The 18358-nt window shown below is 35.5% G+C and overlaps 2 protein-coding genes and 1 non-coding gene across 4 annotated transcripts in view; 1 reads left to right on the forward strand and 2 right to left on the reverse strand.

Annotated features, from left to right (window-relative positions):
• Positions 1-11505, forward strand: part of EEA1 (early endosome antigen 1) — a 137881-nt gene extending 126376 nt beyond the window's left edge. For both annotated transcript variants that reach the window (XM_066257761.1, XM_066257760.1), the window contains exons 23-29: positions 3777-3962; positions 5964-6095; positions 6687-6872; positions 7796-8034; positions 8303-8423; positions 8961-9059; positions 10100-11505. In XM_066257761.1, the coding sequence (XP_066113858.1) occupies positions 3777-3962; positions 5964-6095; positions 6687-6872; positions 7796-8034; positions 8303-8423; positions 8961-9059; positions 10100-10222 (1086 nt within the window). In that variant the 3' untranslated portion in view covers positions 10223-11505. The remainder of the gene's footprint in view (positions 1-3776; positions 3963-5963; positions 6096-6686; positions 6873-7795; positions 8035-8302; positions 8424-8960; positions 9060-10099) is intronic.
• Positions 5666-5741, reverse strand: TRNAI-GAU (transfer RNA isoleucine (anticodon GAU)). The gene has a single exon. It is a non-coding gene; the product is annotated as a tRNA-Ile (tRNA).
• A 4646-nt stretch (positions 11506-16151) lies between the features above and the next one.
• The window catches only part of PLEKHG7 (pleckstrin homology and RhoGEF domain containing G7), a 42928-nt gene continuing 40721 nt past the window's right edge, over positions 16152-18358 (reverse strand). Inside the window, exons 14-15 of the mRNA XM_066254787.1 lie at positions 17551-17648; positions 16152-16545 (exon numbers count right to left, since the gene is read on the reverse strand). Of these exons, the coding sequence (XP_066110884.1) occupies positions 16438-16545; positions 17551-17648 (206 nt within the window). The 3' untranslated portion in view covers positions 16152-16437. The remainder of the gene's footprint in view (positions 16546-17550; positions 17649-18358) is intronic.

An 18358-nucleotide genomic window follows, 5' to 3' on the forward strand; every position in this document is an offset into this window, starting at 1 on the left:
CTTAAAGTAGCTTCAAATTATTATTTTTTCCTTACAACACTATTGAAAATCAAGGAAGGTTTGTAGAAGAATTTGAACTTTATTTTTAGGCAGTAGGGAACCACTAGAAGGACTACTCAGATTTATGTTTTTGGCCAATGACTGGCTACCGGATAAGGGATGGATTGTGGGGGAACATGGCTGAATGTAGAGACTAGAAAGGAGACTTTGCAAGAGTCTGGTTGCCGATGGTGGTGGCTTAGGCTGGTAATAGTAAGGATGGAGAAGGTGAATGAACTTGAAGGGTATTCAGTTGATGGAAGAGATGAAACTTGACAGATCATAGAAGTCCTACAGAAATCACACTCCTTTTTTTCATATGAATGTATTTTACCCAAGAACATCACATAGTAGTACTAGTACAACTGTTGTCATTATGCCTGAAAGCTACATCATGTACTAATATTTTTATACATGAAAGAATCATTCAAATGTAAATATGAGCACAAAGTGAAAGACATAGGGTAGAGGCTACTGTTAACAGACCATGGATAGTTCCTCTATTCTAAAGCTTCCTTGTGTAGATTAAGACCTTCTTTGCGTAGACTGAGGCCCAGCGTGCTTTGTGACAGGCCTAGTCTAGTAACAGAACTGTGATTAGATCTAGTTCTTCTGATTCATAGCTTTTTATTTTTTTTATCATAATTTCACTAAAATTTGTTTTATAAAATAGAATTCTGATAAATTCTATATTAATGCTTCCAAAATGAGAAGTATCTGAACTACTTAGGAAGTTAATTTTTATAAAAAGAAGTAAATTCCTAAGGAAGTTCAAATGATATAGACCAGAATAAAACATAGTTATCAGCCATTATTTTTCTTTTGCTTGAGTGATATTTTATATTCTTGTATATAATAAAGGGAGAGGTTCGGACTCTTACAACCTGACACCTACCTAAGGCAAGGCTACCATCTGTGAGCTGAGGCAGAACCGCTGGTATATACCAAGGCACCAGGAGAATGGAAGATGACAGTTTGGCTTGATCTATGCTTTTAGCCCCATCTGCTGGATTATTTATGAAATTCTTAAGTTTGTTGACTGGATATTTCAAATTGTCTGTGCTGTGTACTATTTTTTGTTGTTAAGGAAAGATAGAAGTGGAATTTAACTTAAACTTAACAACCTAAGTGAAGTGAAAATTCTAGGTTAAGTTTAGAATTAATATAAATCCTCTCACCTAGTACTCTTTTCTATGTCATTTTCATCAGTCATCAAGAAAAAATACCTAACATTTTTAAAGTTTTATTTTGAAAGAAGAAAGGGAAAATTGTTGAATGGACAAAAAAAAAACAACAAACCACAACCTAGCACAGAACACTGCAGAAATTCTTTAGCTACAGTGTTTTTAGTGCATACAGTGTTTTGCAGTACATTTAGCTATAACATGATTGGGGAATTCATTCAGGGTCAAGGTTGGTAGTTGAAATACTCTGGGATTTGCCTATTCCAATGGGAGTGGATGGGTTCCAGGTAGCCCCCACTAAACCATTGAGTAGGAGGGAGGAGTTCCCAAAGGGAAGAGATACTGAGCAGATGAAAATAACATGGTCTGCAGTGAAACAAAAGGAATATTTTAAATGTATGGCAATATAACACTGAATGACATAGATGAATATTCAGAAGCAAGGAAAGACCAATGAATCTTGACATCTTCAGAAAAAGAGTAGTTCAGATTTTGGACTTGAATTTGAAGATTTATTCACTGGGTTTTTGTGTGGCTTCTATGAGCATTTTGGAATTCTTGTGGTCAAAGATTGGGGGTACTGTTACTTTTAACCCCTCCACTCCCACTGGAGTAGGCAAATCCCTGAGTAGCAAGCCTTAGTCTTCTTTAGCCTCTGTCACCTAATTACAGTTGTTATAGACTATATGGACGAGAGGCATCATCAAATTTTATTTTTTGTCTGAAATCACTCTCTCTGCTTGTGATACTTAGGTCATTTTCCACATACACTGTGGAGCCTTCTATAAACACATTCTACAGAAAGCTCTCACATTCATCATTTTTCTGTGCATTTGGTCAGCTTCTGTATTACATTCTGGTTCTGTTTCCCAGGCTACATTGTCATTTTCTTTAGTCAGAACCATCTTATACCCTCCTGTCTACCTAGTGGTGTACTTAATTAATGGTTACCTACTTGATTAATGAAGGGACCTTAGGTCTTTCCTGAGAAAGAAACCTTAGAGTTGTTATTGTTTTGTGTGTGTGTGTGTGTTCTACAGGAAGCCATTGAATATGGAAATATAATTTACATCAGAAAGACTTCTGAACTGAGTTATTTGTAAGGAATGGACTTATTTCAGAAAGCTTAAAAGGTCCCTTAAATAAGGTCTTCATTTATTTATTTTTATCTTTTTTTTGGTATTTTTTTTGTATTTTTCTGAAGTGAGAAGTGGGGATGGGGCAGAGCGGCAGACAGACAGACTCCTGCATGTGCCCAACTGGGATCTACCTGGCACATGCCCACCAGGGGGCGATGCTCTGCCCATCTGGGGCCTTGCTCTGCTCAACTGGAGCCATTCTAGCCCCTGAGGCAGAGACTATGGGACCATCCTCAGCACCTGGGCCAACTTTTGCTCCCATGGAGCCTTGGCTGAGGGAGAGGAAAAGAGAGATAAAGAGAAAGGAGAGGGATAAGGGTGGAGAAGCAGATGGGCGCTTCTCCTGTGTGCCCTGCCAGGAATTGAACCTGAGACTTCCACACGTCGGGCCAACGTTCTACCTCTGAGTCAACCGGCCAGGGCCTTTATCTATTTCTTATTGAGAGCTTATGTAGCCAAGTCTAACCAGCAGAAATCCTACCAGAATTATGTCTTTTGCTTCTTTTTCAAGGAAACTACATCTCTAGAATAAGAAAGACGAAGTCTTCTAGATGACGGAAGAACATCTTTGAGTTAGTTCCCTTTCCTGCTGGTTCTTAGCAATAGCAGTGGAGAGAGGCAAGATTCCTTCCCTTTCTGCTACTCAACTGTTACCATATCTGCCCCCAAATGAAACTCATAGGTCAGAAAGCTTGCCCTTTCCACCAATGTTGGCTTCTCAAAATATTTAGACCTTAGAGCAGACAGTAATTATGGACTATGTGAATAGACAGCACTACTTCTACACAGGTGGAATGTCAGAGGGCTTGATGGCCTCGTCAGAAACAGAGCCCTGATGTCTAACAAGACAGGAAAACACTTTTTATTTATTAAAGGTTTTAGCATGTCAACAGATGTCACAGATCCTATAAAACATACACAGTGGGGTAAATGTAGATTTATAGTTGTTTGCATGGAAAATAATATAATAATTAATAAATAATATAAGAATAAATTCTGTGTTTCTGTTACTTACAAATATATCTACTTTTGCCCTGTATGTACATATAACATAGCATTTAACTATATCTCTTTTTAGTTTTTTCATGTCTTTCCATGTATATTCTCTGAGTGTTTGATATGGTCTCTGCTTAATTGATATTCCTTCATATCAGTAAATATTTATAGATTATTTCTAGAGGTGTTGGAAGTACTTCAACTTTATTAAGTATCTTATGTTATAAATGTTTTTCATAGGCAAGAAAATTAATTACATAGCATTTTTTTCTCCTTTATATGATCTTACTGAAGGGCATAACAAACTACCTTTTTATTGTTTATTGCTTTCCTCTATGCCTATGTGAACTTATGTTTCTGTTGATATTTGCAAAAAGAAATGGCATATAATAATTGGGGAAATTGTTTTATTTTTAAGTCTGTAGAAGAGAAGCTTTCTCTAGCACAAGAGGACTTGATTTCAAACAGAAATCAAATTGGAAACCAAAATAAATTAATTCGAGAACTGAAGGCTGCCCAGGCTACTTTGGAGCAAGAAGCAGCAAAGAAAGACCAGCAATTACAGGAGCAGTGTGCTGCCCTGCAGGACGTGCAGAAGGACAAGGTAGTTCATTCCTGACGCAGTCTAGAGCCCTCGAGGCACCGTGGTCACAGAGATCATCCAGTCAGCCTCTTACTCTCAGTGCAGGCATCACCTTTGTTCTTAAGAGCTCTCTCAGTTGGACTTTTAATTTTTTTAAAAAAGATTTTATTTCTTGATTTTAGAGAGAGGTAAAAGTGAGAGAGAGAGAAAGTGGGGGAGAAGAGCAGGAAGCATCATCTCATAGTTACTTCCCATGTGTGCCTTGACCAGGCAAGCCTGGGGTTTTGAATTGGCAACCTCAGCATTCCAGGTCAACGCTTTACCCACTGTGCCACCGCAGAGGCCAAGCTGGACTTGTAATTTTTGATAAAACAGTTTTGGTCATTGGAATTTAAATTCTAAGAGGTACCTCTTAATAGCCTCCTTCATTGCTATCCATTTTTATTACTTGCTATTTTTAGTTTTAAAAATGAATCTATTTTTCATACCAGAGACCCTTGGTTATATATATTATTATAGCCCTTCAACTATTTTTCGTATAAGATGCCATCCTCTAGATATCTAAGTGAGACAATAAAAGGTCTAGAAGTAATTGATAAGCTTGTTAAGAACTCCTAAAATTAAGAACCAGCTTTTTCAAAGGGGATGTATGTGTATATATCATTGTATTTATTTATTTTATTTTATTAATTGAATTTATTGGGATGACATTGGTTCACAACACCATACAGGTTTCAAGTGTACAACTCAATAAAATACCAAATACACTTTGTATCGTGTGCCCTTGGTTCTGTTATAAAGTTTAAAACATTGTATTATCTGACCAGTACATTTAAAAATTAAAGTTCTGTATGAGACAGAAATTCAGATTCTAGGGAGCACATTTTTTTTCTTGGTTTCATAATTGAAATTATATATTTCCATATGCTGATAGGATATTATTCTGAAGTGTACAATTCTTGAAGTGCTTGGTATGTGTAAATTGTGCAAGTCCTGAAATGCTCTTTAATTAAAAAAATTGGGGGATGTTTTATAGTAGTGAGGCTGGTAAAGCTGGAATGAATTCATGATTTGTACTTCAAGTCTAGAAAATTCTGGGAGAATTGCTGTTCATGGGCCTTTAATTGCAAGGGCTGTGGATGAGTGAGACCATGATATTGTTTTACCTCTAACTTTATGAATACGTTATTTTTTTCAGAACATTTGTTTACCTAAAGAATGAGGATTAAAAAGAACTACCTAGTATAGATTAAATTAGATAATATTTATTACTGCTAACTCAGGTGTCTTATATAAAGGTAATGGTAGTAATGGCAATAATGATAAGAGTATTAAGGAGAATAAGAATGATAGTTTGGCTAAATGTTTTAATTTTCTTACTGGCCAGTCACTATGCATATTTTTTGTGTGTGTTGTGTATTTTTCTGAAGCTGGAAACAGGCATAGACAGTCAGACAGACTCCCGCATGCACCCGACCGGGATCCACCCAGCACACCCACCAGGGGGCGACACTCTGCCCACCAGGGGGCGATGCTCTGCCCCTTTGGGGCGTCGCTCCGCCGCCACCAGAGCCACTCTAGCGCCTGGGGCAGAGGCCAAAGAGCCATCCCCAGCACCCGGGCCATCTTTGCTCCAATGGAGCCTTGGCTGAGGGAGGGGAAGAGAGAGACAGAGAGGAAGGAGAGGGGGAGGGGTGGAGAAGCAGATGGGCGCTTCTCCTGTGTGCCCTGGCCGGGAATTGAACCTGGGACTTCTGCACATCAGGCCGACGCTCTACCACTGAGCCAACTGGCCAGGGCCCACTATGCATTTTTTAACATTAACTCTAACTAGTCCTTATAATGACCTTATTGTTCACATTATATAAATAAGGACCCAGAGGCAAGAGAATGTAAGTAATTGCTCTCATGTTAACTTAGGTAGAAAGAGGCGGAGACAGTGTCATAAACAGTAACAGTCATTTTGATTACATTATCATCAGTTAAGTGTTTACTTAAACATTTTTTAATCATTTTTTATAGTCATTGAAAGAAAAAGAACTAGTAAATGAAAAAGCTAAATTGGCAGAGATAGAAGAAATTAAATGTAGACAAGGAAAAGAAATTGCTAAACTAAGTGAAGAACTCAAGACCCACAAGCAAGAAAGGGTAAAGGTATGTTTTAAGGAATTATGCTTATTCAACTGTCTTTTTCCTAAAATCCTTTAATAAGTTCTTGAATATTTTTCCTGTCATAAGCAAAGCGAGTGTGCTACTTAAAAAACTAATTGTTTATAATTTGCTCTGGAAACTGTGATTTATTTTCTTAGAGAAAGATTCTCTCTTGAGTGCTCTCATAATACCTGTTATGTCTATCAGCATACTTTTAATTAATTATCTCTATATTATATCATTAGGTTCTTCCAGACTATGACTTCCTTAAAGCAGTTTATCTTTGTATAAATCCTTGGAACCTAACATAGTTTATCTTTGTGTAATCCTTGGAACTTAACACAGTATGTGATGCCTACATGGTGACCAATAAACACTAAGTGAATAAAGGGAAATAGAGGGTAGAGATTTTTTACATAATTCTATCAAAATGTATGTATGTAAAGTATCACTTAAATTTAAATGACCGTTGAGGAGGAAGTAAATAATTTTGTGTCTTTTTAAACAATTGTTTGAAATACTGAACTTTAAGAATATCATTAGAGAAGAAATATTTACTATAAAGGGTGATTTGTCTCTGGCCTTTTTAAATAGGAGGTAACAAATCTCAAAGAGGCCAAACAGCTTTTGATTCAGCAGAAGTTAGAGCTTCAAGGGAAAGTGGATTCCCTGAAGGCAGCCCTTGAGCAGGAGAAGAGGAATCAGCAGATGCTGAAGGAGCAGGTGAAAAAGGAAGAGGATGAGCTGAAGAAAGAATTTATTGAGAAGGAAGCTAAACTGGTCAGTAGGTTAATGGTGGGAAGTGTGTTTTGAATTGACTTTGTAAATCAATCCAGTAAGAGGATTTTCCTATCTCGAAGTTACTCTTCAAATGTTCACCTAACATTTTAATTTTTGTTTAAGCAAGGATATCTAATTTGTTTTAGTGGCTGATTGGAAATATTTTATTTTGTAATTATATTTCAGTTTATATAGGTGAAAATCCAATAAAACATGATTCAAAAATGAAAACTTTTCTAGTGCCAAAACCCTCACAACTCTAGAGTAAGGTAAACAGCATGAATGCTAATCATGTTCAAGGCATTTGTTTAGTCAAAGTGCATGTTGATAAAGGGGAATGTAAACCTCCATTTAAAATCCTAACAACCAAAGTCTACTTTTCCTTCCCTAAATTGTGCATGCCAAATGTGAAGCATCTGGCTTTCCTTTGTTGAATTAAGTCCAAATATCCTCAGGTAACTTGACCACTGAATGTTTTAGTTGAAGAATTGCAATTTCAAAATTACAGTGATTTGGAGGGTTTGTACTGGGTTTTGGCAGGTTAATGGAGACAAAGATTTACGTGGAATTTGAGACATAAGAAAATGCCAGCTCCGTCTGCAGGGCACGTGGCCGTCCCTAGCTCTGCATTCTTCCCCTGCTCTGGTGGGAAAAAGGAAAATCTGGATTGCACCCCTCTAGCTTTGTCTTGCCAGAGGCTTGCTGACCACCATTTCAGCATTACAGCCTTGGAGCCAATTCAGATCACACGGGTGTTTGTGGAATCAATCTTATTAGTGTATAAGGAAATATATTCTCCTGCCTGCTTTCTCGAAGAAGTAATATTATTTATGTTGCCAATGTTTTAAATTCAATAGCTAACTTAAATTTATTTTGCATTGTTTTTATAATTGGTTTTTCCTCATTATTTTTTGTTTTCTCAGCATTCTGAAATAAAAGACAAAGAAGTAGGACTGAAGAAGCGTGAAGAAAATGAAGCCAGGCTCACGATGCAGATGACAGCGCTCAGTGAGAACTTGGGCACGGTGAAGAAGGAGTGGCAGTCCAGCCAGCGGAGAGCCAGTGAGCTTGAGAAGCAGACAGATGACTTGCGGGGCGAAATCGCAGTGCTAGAAGCAACAGTTCAGAATAACCAAGATGAAAGGAGAGCACTACTAGAAAGGTGATGGATGTCTAGTAAAATTAGTGTGTTTTCATGCTAAGTGATAAAATGATTGTCCTAGTCCACATTTTTAAAATAGAAGAGGAATCTTGAGAAAAATGCATACTTTATGCAGGAATTTAAGTAGCCATTGAAAAACTTATTCTTAAAACAATCAGATTATTAAAATTAATGTAGTCTATTTAAAGTTACTAAAGTAACTCATTATCTGTTCTAGAAGGGAGTTTGAGTTCTTAAAAATTAATTACCCTTCTTCAATCTATTCTAGATGTCTTAAAGGAGAAGCTGAAATAGAAAAGCTTCAAAGCAAAGTCCTAGAGGTGCAGAGGAAGCTGGATAACACAACGGCGGCGGTGCAGGAGCTGGGCAGGGAGAACCAGTCCCTGCAAGTGAGTCAGTGCAGGGGGTGCCAGCGTCTTGTCTGGCTTTTTCCTCTTAGTGAAAAGCAGATTTTCAACCTTAAAAAAAACTCATATATTTAATAAATACTTTTGAGAGGCTACTGTGTAAGAGACAGTATTATGGGTGTTAAGGGTAATTAAATATGAGAGAGAGAACTGATCTGAGAGATCCTGGGTATGGTTAGAGAGCCATGTCATTCATGAATGGTCAGTACTGGGAAAATTCAAGAGCACCAAGGAATAGATGAATGAGTTGCTATGTGCTGAAGAAGTGATCTGAGTATGTGCTGGTGGGAAATCACCAAAAGTTAGAGAATAAAATTTGATTTTTCCCTCCCTCCTTCCTTCCTTCCTTCCTTCCAAGTTTTGACAATGCAAGTTGATCAAAGTATTTCTGATTTTTAAAATTTTATTCCATAGTGCATATAGTCAATTTTTTTTTAAAACTCCGGTACCAAATTAGAAAGTATCCATCATTCTCCTAAAAACTGAATATTAAAATGTATTAAACTTGGCTTTTAATAGATCAAACATACGCAAGCATTGAATAGAAAGTGGGCCGAAGATAATGAAGTGCAGAACTGTATGGCGTGTGGGAAAAGCTTCTCAGTCACAGTGAGGCGGGTGAGTGGTTTTGTTCATACTGCTGGGTTTTATTCTCAGTGACAATTGATGTTTTAACTATCAAAATTAATTTTGACAGATTAAAGTTCAGGTTTTTTGGTTAATTTACAACTACACAGAATTGTTAAATTTCATGCATTTGAGTTTCTGGTTAGCATTTGTGTTTTATTTTTATTTTTAAATGTAGTCTTTGCCTTCTGAGTTACTCTCTGGAATCATCATTTTCTGAATCAGTGCACCAATATTAAACCCATATGTTTTAGTCATCACTGAGTTCTTTTAAAGGAAGAAAAAGCAGAGAAAAAAATTTATTCTAAGTAATACCATCATGTGATGTTTCAAGTTTATATTCCTATTAAAGAAATGCCTGAAACATTTGGCAAGTAGTAATAGTCACCTGATAGAGTTGCTTTATTAACACTTTGTAAAGCTTCCTGTTTCTTTTGAGAATTTCACGATAAAATCCATATAAAATGTTTAGCATACTGGCCCTGGCCGGTTGGCTCAGTGGTAGAGCATCAGCCCGGCTTGCAGGAGTCCTGGGTTCGATTCCCAGCCAGGGCACACAGGAGAAGCGCCCATCTGCTTCTCCACCCCTCCCCCTCTCCTTCCTCTCTGTCTCTCTCTTCCCCTCCCTCAGCCAAGGTTCCATTGGAGCAAAGATGGCCCGGGCGCTGGGGATGGCTCTGTGGCCTCTGCCTCAGGCGCTAGAATGGCTCTGGATGAAACAGAGCGATGCCCCAGAGGGGCAAAGCATCGCCCCCTGGTGGTCATGCCGGGTGAATCCCGGTCTGGCGCATGCGGGAGTCTGTCTGACTGCCTCCCCGTTTCCAGCTTCGGAAAAATGAAAAAAAAAATGTTTAGCATACTATCTGATAAATAGGAAGCATTCAATTTAAGGGATTAAATTGACATAATTATTAAATAATACACCAATCACTCAAAAGTTAATACCTTCCTAGTGCAGTTTGCAGTAGTAGTCTTATAATGCTTTGAGGTAGTTTCTGTGCTTGATACTGTTTCATTTTTGTCATCTACAGCATCACTGCAGACATTGTGGAAATATCTTCTGTGCTGAGTGTTCAGCCAAAAATGCCTTAACTCCTTCTTCCAAGAAGCCTGTTCGTGTCTGTGATACGTGTTTCAATGACTTGCAGGGATAATGGGTTATCACAACTTCAGAGTCATATTACAGTAACATTAGACTTTTAATAAATGTACTTAATAGAGGTCTTGGACTAATATTTGATTTGGACAGTGGTTGCAATACTAAACCAAATTAGAATTCATATATTTTGGAATGCTATCAATATCAAATAAAACTCTTCTATTTTTGTGAGGCTTGGGCTCATCTTTCATTACTTTTTTCCATTGAACCCCTGGACAGCTTTCATGCCAAGTTTAGAATTAGCCAGTGAAAAGTAAATAAACTTTGGACAGAAAATAGCAATGTATTTTTTTAAGTATAATTTCATTGTTCACAAATGATATAAGTATACTTTCATAACTTCTTTCTCCCAAATTTAGTGTACAGAAATGTACATGTATGATATCACATTATATATGTTGCACAATAACACATTAAATATGTTAAATATTCTCTTTGTGAAGTCATGCCCAGAACTATAAAACTTTCTGATTCTGTTTTTATTAGATATATATATATCTCCATACTTAGTTATATTGTTATGTTCTATATTTACTGGTCAAGTATTCTAAACTTATTTTATGTTAAAATATGTATTAACCATGAATTCAAAATTGTTTTTGTTTTAATAATATTGATAGATTCTCTTTGGTGGATTTTATGAAAACCTCTATAAAATCAATTTGCTCACTTTATGATTATCCTGGGGTAGTATTTTAAATATTAGGGTTAATCTTTCTTTTTCTTTTTCATTCTCATTTTTAAACTCTAAATTACTTTCCATTCAGAATTCTACAAAACTTCCCACCCACACTCTTATTTGGAAGATGAATCACAGAAATTATCTAATGGTCCTATTCTCAGTTTTCCATCTGTGGGAGGTCTTCTGAGGCCGCCTTCAGACTAGCCCTCATTTGTCTCTCTAGCATCTTCAGGCATGAGTTCACTTTTCAGTGAATCTGCTTTTTACCCTTATTTGGTCTAACTTTCCCAAGCATAAAGCTTAGCTTTACTGTGATTATTTTATTTCTGCCTCTTAAAGCCAGTAACTGATGTTGCTATAGTCTTATCTGTGAAAACAAAATGCAAAATGGTAAAGGGGACATTGAATGTGCTACTTTGTATTTTCTTCTTGCCTAGTAGGGAAGAATTTTTTTAAATGCAAAATGGTAAAGGGACATTAAATATTCTACTTTGTATTTTCTTCTTACCTAATAGGGAAGAATTTTTTTAAATTGTGAACTTAAGTTTAAAATGGTTCTGAGTTTGGATTCCATACTATCTGGTAAATCCTTTCTACTTTGCAAAAATAATGCTTTGAAATTACCTTTAAGTAATAGCTAGAGAATAGTGTTTCACTAGAAACAAATGTATTTAGGAATCCCAAAGTTGCAATCAGAAATGAAACAGAGTGGCTAATTAAGGATAATTAAAAATTAGCTTATTTGTATGCTGAACAATGGAATTGAATTTTAAATTCTCATAGTCTTGTTAATTTGGAAAATTAGAAAATGTGTGAAGAGCAAAGTCATTAATATTGATTTATTGCTCTTTCTAGAGAAGTAAAGTCATATATTTGTTCAGTGCAGTTATTTGGTAGTAATAGCAGGAAAGGATGGGAATTAATATTTTCATTTATAATAAATAGTTTATAATATACACTTGCTTTTAGCTACCATACTGAAATGAAATTATCATGTTATGCTATACCTACACTATATATAAACTCAAAGAGATTGCCACATATTCATTTAATCATTAAAAAATTATTTAAATAAACCCTGTTGTCAGTAGCTATTAAGGACCCTGATTGAAGCTCTGGACTTGGATAAACATATAACCTTGAGCATATGTAATGAAGAAATACGATGGCTCTTTATTAAAAATAACACTTGGATATTATAAATTGAGCTAAAATTATGTATTTTCATATGCTTATAAATCCTTTCAGATAGTCTTTATCTTTTACATAATGTGTTGAAAAAATTCACAGCACCACTGTTTATTCTTCTAGATAATAAAACTACACAAGATAATAAAACTACACAAGAAGTCTTCTGGATTAGAATGTTTGTTCACTTCATCTCCTAATTGGGTATACTGAAAGCCTTTCCCTCACGCCCCTACCCACATATTCACACACACACACACACACACACACACACACACACACACACGAAATTATGGGGACAGCAAAACTGTAAGAGTCTGAGTGATTTTCTAGTTTTCATGTAGCTAATCTCATTTCATAGGTCCTGAATAATTTATCATAGGCTATTGTAATAATAATATTAGAAATGAAATCTAATGTTTTTATTCACTCTCGCCAATTTAAGGTGTTTGGAAACAAATTAAAGTGATTAAAGTGTTTTCTTTTTCTTTTAATTAAAAAAGTTGTCTTCTGAGTCCTTATTGGCTCTACAATTTAGATGTCTGCTGGTACTGTTTGTCAGAATATGTGTGGAGTCCAGCTCTCGGCTCTAATGCCAAGCATGTTAGCATCACGTGTTAGTAAGTTCCAAACCCCAGCACAGAAATGTGAGCTAAAATCAAGTCTTGCTGGGTTAGTGTAGAGTAAACTATAGCTATGGAATTGATTTAATAGGAAGAAGACAAAGCTGCTAGTATGGGATTTGTTCATTTTGAAGAAAAAAGGGAAACAAACGCAAAAACCTCAAAAAGCAGTGTACAAAATAACATTTTATTCAACTACCTCTTAATCTGGAATTAGCTAGTTTAATCCTTTCCTCACAGTAATGTTAAATAGTAACTGCCAAATTTGTTAGTTTCTCATCTCTCTTAAAAAGGCTTTATGATTATTTTATAGTTTTGAGAACTTTAAATCCCCCCTTTTTTTTAAACTTTGCATTTGCATAAAAATGTTTAGCTTTTAAGTGGAGAGCAAATTATGATCATATATTTTGATATTCATGACCTATTCGACTAATAGGAGTTTTTTTAATGCACTTTGGCTAAAAAACCATGGATGACTTGATCTATAAGATTTAAATGTGCCGTCAACTAAGTATTCCTAGACATGAGCGTGGTGAATGGTATTCTGTAATTATAATGTGCCACACATTAGTGTGTCTTAATTGCCCTTTGCCTGAATTTTAACAACCAATTTATTGTTGCAGATGTGAATATTGTGCATAAACTTACTAAATTTATGTAAAATTGTATAAAATAGAGTTGGAAATAGCTAAGTTCTTCCAGTGTAGCAGTAATGAATTTATTGTAACATGACACAGTTATGTATGTGACATTCAGTACTTCTTTGAACTGGATCACATATTCATATCTTCTGTAGATACTTTTGCATGAATATTTTCTTGTTTGGTTTTTGGATTCATTGTTTGTATTGTGTTTACTACTTGTGATCATGTTGTTGTGCCTTATTTTGTGAGAGTTTAGCTCAGTAAATAGTGTAATTTCTAAACTCAGTGATTGGAAGGTTACTGATTGTAAATGTAACTGATCAAGTACATGACAGCATTTAAATCTGTATAAAGATCAATGGAAGGATCCTATTGAATCGTTGCTTTTGTTTTTTTAATATGTTAAAGATATTAAAAACCTTTTCTTTCTAGTAAATGTGTTCTGTGACTACAAATTATTAAAGAGAGTAAGATATTAACCATTTTGCATTAATTTATTACAGAATGTTAGAACTTTGCACTTGAATATAGACAGTAGGTGTATGCTTTATTGTTCAACTTAGAATAGTAATTAAGTTTAGAGTTTCAAGAGAAATTAGTAATGGTATTTTGCTTGAGACATTCACTTTTCATTCCATTCATTATTGTGAAGAATTAACAAAACTAAAAAGGAATATTAAACAATATTAAATTAATTACTTCTTCATTGTATATTTAATACCCAGGTGACCATTTAAAGATACCCTTACGAAGGCTCAGTGTACCATGGTTTTTTCATTTTGAACCAAAGTTTCAAAATTTTTTCTTCATTTTACTTTAATATGCTTCCCTGTAAAGAGTTTACTGTGTATATCCTCAAGCATTTAATATATTACATATTAGACATGTTTTATTGTGAGCTATATAGTATTCCCATTTAAGTATATCACATATTCCTTTTTAAAATTTTATTTTACTGTGATAAGAAAATGAGATCTTACCCTCATGACATCTTTTTAAGTGTACAGAAGATCTCTAGAGCTTACACATCTTGCTTAACTGAAACTATGCCTGTTGATTAGAAACTGCCCATTTCTCTCTCTCTTCATGTCACTGGCAACTACCATTTCACACTTCGATTCTATGATTTGATGATTTTTAGATACCTCATATAAGTGAACTCATACAGTATTTGTCTTCCTGTGACTGGCTTATTTCACATAGCATAATGTCCTCAAGTTTCATCTACATTGTTGCATATTGCAGGCTTTCCTTGTTTTAAAAGGCTGAATAGTATTCCATTCTGTACATATATACCGTATTTTCTTTATTCATTATTCAGTAGATATTAAGGTTTTTCCACATCTTGGCAATTGTGACTAGTATTTCAATGGAAATGATAGTATTTCTTTGTATATAACATATTCTTAAAGCTATTTTATATTCTTGATGTTTATTTAGTTAGTCCTTCTCTCCAGTAATGACATTTTAGGGAGAAACTAGTCCTTTATACTTATATGGTTACTGGACTCATGGTACTAAAGGAATCTTGAGAGATTGCCTAGTCCTAGTCCATTGTCCTCCTCAAATTGGCTTTTATCTAAAAATCCAAACCCTGCAAGGTAATCATTTCTCTTTCTAATATGTATATATGTATGTGTGCATCTATGTGTGATTTGTGGCCATAAGTCTTTTTCCTAAGTCTTCTCTTGCATAAGTGTATATTGTCTTCTCCTGAACATAAATTTCTTTAATCTCATCCAGGTCCGATCTCCAGGAATTCACTTGAAATCTATTATCCCTTTTGTCTTTTTTTTTCTCATTTATTTTCAGCCTTGAATAATATTATTGCTTTCCAGATCTTCTTTTCACTTACTCCTACAAATACCTGACATTATTACCCAGAGACTGTGGCCCTCCATTGCAATAGCGCTTGGCCTTTGCACGGGAGCCTTTGTCCTCCACTTGTCTGAACCGCCTGGTTTTCAGGTTGAGGTTGTGTTTTCCTCAGAGAATTAACTGTACACACGACTTCCCTAAGCATCATCCTCTCTCCCACTCTCCCAACGTAAAGAGATCGGTCAAGGTATTGTTTGTCTTGCAGCACAAGTTAAATATACTACTTCCATTTTGGAAATTGCACAAGACACTATGGCTGAAATTGAAATTTGTGGATTTCCACTTGATATACTCTGACAATAAGACCTAGTTCCTTCAATATAGTTAATAATATTCTACCATGATAATACAGTATAATAATTTAAGTTGCCTTTCTTAATAAAAATTCTAATGAAATTTCAAGTCCTGTAAAATTAAGTGGCTATATTGTGATAAAACATATACAACCCTCTTCTGCTCAAAATCAGAAAATACTTTTAGGAAAAACTCCATTATTCTTCAAAAAGTGAGGTTTAGAGAAAGATATTTTCCTATTCCTAAGAAAAGTTATCATGTAAAAGTGTTAACTTGTGAAACTGGAACAGATATTTGCTTTTTCTTTTGTAAAAATGGAATTTAGTTTTGGGGGTTTTATATCTCCAAGTTAGAGTATTATGAAATATCTGAGACAAGTAAACTTTTGGAGAACAGGAATTTAAAAACTGCTATTAAAATGTAGACCTTATTTATTGCTACGATATTAAAAGAGCAATCAGGCTTTGTATCAAAAGAATTACCACTGTGCATAAGGTAGGACTAGAAAGCAGGAAGACTGATTTACAAGTCATGTAGGAAAGTTGTTTGCATTACAGACATACACAAAGTAAGACACTGGAATTTATACTGGACACAAACGTCCTTTTCCTCACCCTTTACAAATTATAACAGCACCATACGTCACTTGCACCTCTTGTAAGGCTGACCGAAACATTTTAAGGGAGTTTGGATATCAGTATACACTTGATAAGAAATTCCTCAGAGTTCAAATTTGTTGCAGTCATCACTGTACTGAAGATGTTCTTAGCTTAAAGTCTCAAATTTGGGAACTCCTTTAAAAGGCACATTTCCTTCTAGCTCAACACTAAGTTTTAACAGAAGAGTTTGAAATAATACCTTAATCCCACATTTCTAAAAAGGTTGTTTTATTTTTGGGTCCCTAAATTTTAGAGGATTCTCCAGGTGATGTGAATAAAGGTATTTTCTTGGTTTTCTGACTCCTGGTGAAGCAAGAGATTGCTGCTGTTATTTGTGTCATCCATGTTTTCTGAAAAAGAATCACACAAATACATATATGTATACACACACATATATACATACATACATATACACACATATAAGTGGAGAGAGACAGAAGAATGTTAACCTGATAATTTTCCACACTTGGATTCCTATTTTCCTTTGGATTTATGGACTTGCTCTTTAAAACTGAGGACTAATGAAACATTTGCATATGGTTTCCACTTTCTTACATCTAATACATCATCAATATCTCTGTATAAAAATGCAAATGTATTAAATGAGTATTCTATGAGAGTGGGATAGTCATGAGTAATCAAGGGACCATAATAATCAATGATGACTAATTAGCATATAAATAGTTTGAACACTGAATTTCTGTTTTGTGTGGAAATAAATTCTTAATGGTGTAATTTGAAAAACAAACAGAGAGATGACCTAGGAAACTGAGTCCTTAAGAAGAATGCAATATTGTATTTATTGTCTGGTCACCCTGTTGCTAGGATGGAAGCTGACCAGAAGAAAGGCAAAACTGGAAACTTCTAACTAAGATGGAGAATCCAGAGTCAGGCAGCTGGTTTCAACTCCATCGCTGTCAAAACGGACATATTTTCAAAGGTTGAGAGGAGACTTGACATGATTCAGTACTGCAGGACCCTCACCTAAGTTAACATTATTTGCTTACTGGGACTTTGGAAATTGATTGGAGGATTTTAAAAGCCAATCAGGCAATCCAAAGCAGTCTTTCCCACACTTCATACAGAAGCTAGAGCTGAGAAGTTGTGCTGGAGCTTCTGGCGCAGGAGAAAGTGAGGGAGGCTGTGTCAACTCTGTGAGTGTGGGACGCTGCCACCTTGAGGTTTCTGATACACAATAGCATCCATATCCCTCCCCACCTCCCAACAGCTGCCCTTCTCAAAGCACTTGAAGGAAGTCCACAAACCTTTCCATTCATCTTTACTTAAGAAACGGGGTGGGATTTTTCCTAATGTCAAGTTAGAAGGATCAAAATCAACAAAATTGAAACACGTACTTTGATGTGTTCCGTTGGGGCTTGTAATAAGAATGCTGCTATACACTGTCGATACCGGTTTTCGTGTTGAATAAGGAAGGCATTTCTCAGTCCAAAGACTAGAAAAAAGATTACAGAGACAAAATGTCAAATCATTGAATATCAAATCCAAAGTGTCTCAGTTCTTCTCCAAGAGCCTAGAGTTCTTTGTTTTTTAATGACGGTGGGACTTTTATGTAGATTACAAAACGAAGTCTGAGTTCAACACCCAAGTCTCCACTGCTGTGTCCACATAGAGCCCACGTAAATATGAAAACCCTTTCTTCCTTAATTAACGACTTCTGGGGCTTTTCATGGTGAACGGACTCCTCCTCAAGGAAGAAGCTTAACATGTTAGGTGGATTTTGCGTGTGTAAAATACACATAATCAGAATATGGAAAACCATGGAATTACTGTTTCTTTTTAGACCCCCACCACTCCTTTTCAAAATGTTTTATTTATTTTTGTATTTAAAGGGAGCCATGCCAAAAAAAGAATTATAAACAAAACAAGATGTGGCAAAAACATAAAACCAAACAGCATACAAAAGCAAATAAATAAAAAGAAGAATCAAATAAAATGGAACATTCTTCAAAGTATGTGAAATGCAAAACAGAAAAGAGGAAATGAAGGTTGGCATACTCTCTGTGTTGGCAAGAGGAACAGTCTGTCATTTCCTAGCTGGTCTCTTAAAAAAATGACAGGAGATAGTGGAAGAGCAGACTCCTTTTTATATAGCAGGAACTCTTAAAAGCTTCTTCCTTGAATTATTAATACAACACAGAGAAA

Source organism: Saccopteryx bilineata, chromosome 2, assembly GCF_036850765.1.
Source record: "Saccopteryx bilineata isolate mSacBil1 chromosome 2, mSacBil1_pri_phased_curated, whole genome shotgun sequence".
In the NCBI taxonomy this organism is placed as follows: domain Eukaryota; kingdom Metazoa; phylum Chordata; class Mammalia; order Chiroptera; family Emballonuridae; genus Saccopteryx; species Saccopteryx bilineata.